This window comes from Octopus sinensis, linkage group LG14 (genome assembly GCF_006345805.1).
Source record: "Octopus sinensis linkage group LG14, ASM634580v1, whole genome shotgun sequence".
Lineage (NCBI taxonomy): Eukaryota > Metazoa > Mollusca > Cephalopoda > Octopoda > Octopodidae > Octopus > Octopus sinensis.
Genome location: NC_043010.1, coordinates 29558053 through 29563052, shown reverse-complemented (window position 1 = coordinate 29563052; position 5000 = coordinate 29558053). Strand labels below are relative to the sequence as shown.

General features: G+C 38.6%; 1 protein-coding gene across 1 annotated transcript in view; it reads left to right on the top strand.

Annotated features, from left to right (window-relative positions):
* The window catches only part of LOC118766051 (integumentary mucin A.1-like), a 13672-nt gene that overhangs the window by 5043 nt on the left and 3629 nt on the right, over positions 1 to 5000 (top strand). The window contains exon 2 of the mRNA XM_036509205.1: positions 4654 to 4737. Coding sequence (XP_036365098.1) covers positions 4654 to 4737 — 84 coding nt within the window. The remainder of the gene's footprint in view (positions 1 to 4653; positions 4738 to 5000) is intronic.

The window sequence follows — 5000 nt, the reverse complement described above, 5'->3', positions numbered from 1 at the left end:
ATATATATATATATATATATATATATATATATATCTTATCTCTCTCTCTCTCACACATACATATACACATTTATGTATTTACACACGCACACACACACATATATATATTTTGCAAACAACTTGCACATGCAGGTGCTACCAGTCGAGACCTCCGCATACCGGAAGCCAGTAAGTGTGTGGGTTATCTGGAGAGAATGTGCACCGTTTCGGAGCCTATTTCTGGACGGCATTAATGCGCACCGGCCCGCCCCTCACTGATATGAGGCCCTGCTTGCTAGATCAGCCGGTTATCAAATAAAGCTCAATATTCTTCTAGCCATCGCTCATTGTCTCTTTTTAACTAAATCCAGTGGCTAGCCTTTTCCACTGTAGTTTGAATATCGGTCATGGTGGTATTTACTTTTCGATGAGTTAGGCCTAGCGATAACAGCAGTTGCCTCACAGTGTTTCCAACAAACCCTCTACATCCGATTTCGATTGGAAACTGCTCTGCTTTCCAGCCTGCGTCTTCACATTCCTCGAGGTGCAACGTGGACTGGAGCAATGTGAAATGAATTACTTTTGCGTTGCCAGAATCGTAAGATAATGAGTACAACACCCAAACCATTAAACGTAGAAAGGTTGTGGGGATAAATATTACTTTTCGGTATTAATATAATTTCTGTCGCTATTAATTATTTGTGTATGTACGTGTGGTGTGTATGTGTATTGTATATGTGTGTGTGTGTGTGTGTGTGTGTGTGTGTGTAGGCACGTCGTTTAATGTTTTGGGTGTTGTACTCATGATCTTACGATTCTGGCAACGCAAAAGTAATTCATTTCACGTTGCTCCAGTCCACGTTGCACCTCGAGGAATATATATAATGCGCGCGCGCGCGCGCGTGTGTGTGTATAGAGTATTAGGTGTGATGTACAGAAATTGAATATTAAGAAAAATAGTCGTCAGAATTTTGGAAAAAAATCTTTATATTTCTTCATTATTATTAACGCTTTCGTTCCTTTCTCGAACTTGTCAAATAATGTTTTGTAAATGTACAAACAGCATGTTCATTTATATAAAACAGATGATTTTGCGGGGTTTTGTTTAGAAGAGAACATTGTTTTTGTTTTTTGGGTGAGGTTCCATGACAATGGATAGATGGATAGATAGAAATATAGGTAGGTAGATAGGTTGATAGATAGATAGATAGATAGATAAATAGTCAGATAGATAGACAGATAGGAAGAGGGAGAGAGAGAGAGAGAGAGAGAAAAGGGTATCCCCCTTCCTATTCATCACTCATTTATTTATTTATTTATTTAGTCCATTACCATTGTATTGGAATGGGTTTAAGAATGGTGACCTCTTCCAAAAATAAGCAGGTACGGTTTGGTCATCACTGAAAGTCATTTTGCTTTCTTTCTCTCTTCCCCTTTTCCCTTCTTTTTTCCCTCTTTCTTTCTTTCTTACAAAATATACTGTCTCTGCGTTTCTTTCAAACATTCAATTTTGGAGAGAATTTTTCAATGAAATTGTTTGCTTTTTGGTATTGCGGATCGTCCCGTGCACATTTGTAAAAAGGAAAAATTTTGAATTTTCCGTCGCTGCATATTTCCAGATGCTTGCTTAATGGAATCTTGCGTAATTCCTCTTGTCGGATATGTTGCCTGTGGATTCTTGCCCGTTGGCAGAGGGAATTATTTGTTTCGCCAAGGTAATTTTCTTTGCAGTTTGGGAAGGTAATATGTGTGTGTGTGTGAGTGTATATGTAATATATTATATATATATATATATATATATATATATATATATATATATATATATATATATATATATATTATGTATGTATCGTTTTTTATCGTTTACTTGTTTCAGTCATTTGACTGCAGCAATTCAGGGGCACTACCTCGAAGGGTTTTAGCCGAACAAATCGACTCCGGGTCTTTTTTTAAAGCCTAGTACATATTCTTATTTCTTTACTGCGCCTCGGCAAATGTAATCTATGTCATGACATGCATAGGATGCGGTAAACTCTATATTGGACGAACAGGAATTTCTCTCCGTCAAAGAATCACCATTCACAGAGAGCAAATCCGCCACCCACAATACAGACAGTTAATGGTGAGTGAACACATAGAAAGATGTGCCAGGAATCTTAATCCCAATTTACAAATATTTCCCTTTTATCAATACTCACAGAACACCACAATGCAACAAAGGTTGAATAAAGAGTCATTTTTCATCAACAAATTTCTCCCCCAACTGAATGTGAACACACAACTCAATACAGAACACCACTAACTCTTCAATTTAAACCAGTAAACCCTATACACTTTCTACATCACTCACATTTCTAATTCCTGAACTACTTACCTCCCTTATACATATAATCCAGAACTACTTACCTCCCTTACAAATAATCTCTTTTCTCAGGAGCTATTAGACATGACACCGTTTACTAACCGGTGTTGTTCAAACGATGAATAGCTAACGCGAAAACCAATTGGTTCGTTTCAGTCTCTTACCTTATTATTATTAACTTCTTATAATCATCAATAATAATGACCTTTTTGACTAGTAATACTCTAATGTATATATTTGTCACTACCTGTCATAAATAGCCTTTTTATATCTACAATATGCATTTTCGTTGATTTTTCATTTTTACCCCTATATATATATATATATATATATATATATATATATATATATATATAATATATATATATATATATATGTAAAAGTAAAAAAATACAAAACTGGGACAAAAACACGGACGGGACATTCGAAGCCCTCAATCATCAGTCAAGAACCGGATCATCTTCGCAATTTCGGCTGATTAATCTTGAGATTGCTCCGATCTGGGCAGCCCCCAAGGGAAATCTAAGCCAAGCGCATTAGATTCCTTGGAAGAAAGCCTCGAATGTATACAACACAGGACGGAAGCCGGACGATGTTACACGAATAAAAATACCAAAATACGTAAAAACGATAATGATAGCACGAATAAGAATACAAAATACGTAAAAACAATAATAACAAAACCAGGACGTCAGGACAAGCGTCTTCTCGACAGGACGAGTTAAGTTTAGGACTGGCTATGGAAAAGTGCATTAAGGCCACGGAGAACAAACAAATATGTGTTGCCACAATGACTGCTGGATGCGAAAAGGTAGTAGTCGCTGGCTGGTCACGTGAGCACAAAAGAGAGGAGAAAGGGACAGATGAAGAGAGAAAGAAGGGGAACAAGGGAGGAGAGGGAAAGAGACAGGTCAAGTGGGGTGTAAGGTGTGAGAGGCAGAGAAATGTGGGAGAGGGGGGACGGAGGAAGAGAGAAAGAAAGAAGGGGAACAAGGGAGGAGAAGAAAGAGAGGGAAAGAGACAGATTAAGGGGAGTGCAAAGGGTGAAGGCAGAGAAATGTAGGAGAGGGTGGGGAAGAGACGTGTAGTATAGTCGTACCAATGTTAGAGAGTAATATACTTACGTATAGGGTCAAAAAGTGGGTACGTAGCCGCCATGTATATATGTAAAAGTAAAAAAATATACAAACTGGGACAAAAACACGGACGGGACATTCGAAGCCCTCAATCATCAGTCAAGAACCGGATCATCTTCGCAATTTCGGCTGATTAATCTTGAGATTGCTCCGATCTGGGCAGCCCCCAAGGGAAATCTAAGCCAAGCGCATTAGATTCCTTGGAAGAAGCCTCGAATGTATACAACACAGGACGGAAGCCGGACGATGTTACACGAATAAAAATACCAAAATACGTAAAAACGATAATGATAGCACGAATAAGAATACAAAATACGTAAAAACAATAATAACAAAACCAGGACGTCAGGACAAGCGTCTTCTCGACAGGACGAGTTAAGTTTAGGACTGGCTATGGAAAAGTGCATTAAGGCCACGGAGAACAAACAAATATGTGTTGCCACAATGACTGCTGGATGCGAAAAGGTAGTAGTCGCTGGCTGGTCACGTGAGCACAAAAGAGAGGAGAAAGGGACAGATGAAGAGAGAAAGAAGGGGAACAAGGGAGGAGAGGGAAAGAGACAGGTCAAGTGGGGTGTAAGGTGTGAGAGGCAGAGAAATGTGGGAGAGGGGGGACGGAGGAAGAGAGAAAGAAAGAAGGGGAACAAGGGAGGAGAAGAAAGAGAGGGAAAGAGACAGATTAAGGGGAGTGCAAAGGGTGAAGGCAGAGAAATGTAGGAGAGGGTGGGGAAGAGACAGTGTAGTATAGTCGTACCAATGTTAGAGAGTAATATACTTACGTATAGGGTCAAAAAGTGGGTACGTAGCCGCCATGTATATATGTAAAAGTAAAAAAATATACAAACTGGGACAAGAACGTGAAACATTTAGAAGACGACACAAAAAACACAGTTTTGTGCATTCGCTGCGAGCCGAATGACAAATTTTTACGTTGTGTGTATGTGTGTATGAATGTTTGTGTATGTGTGTGTACATGTGTGCGTGTATGTGTGTGTATGTGTGTACACAAATGTAAGGGACAGACACAATGCACTAGGTCTCCTATATATACAGCCACAACATATGTACATTAACACTGGATTCCCTATATCACCACCATCATCACAATTATCATCAGCATGATCATCATTATCATCGTCATCATCTTTCTAATATTCTTTATTCTTCTTTCTATAGTAAAAATAGCTGATGTATTTCGACAGATCTTTGCCAAGGAAACATTATTTCAAATACTATTGATATCAATATGTATTTCTAGAGGTAAGTGTCAATCCATTCCTAACTCGACAATTGTTAAAACAACAAAGTTTTCAAATTTTCATCCAATATAAAGACAAAGTTGACCTCTGTGGGATCTGAATTTAGAGCGAGAGAGTCCCAACAAATGTTGTGACGCATTCTATTCAATGTTGACACAGCTTCTCGTTTCACTATTATAATGAGGTGGGAAGAGGTATCCCTTCCAAATATGCCCATTTACAGGTCGAGAAATTAAGTACCATTCTAGGGAGGTGGGATGGTGC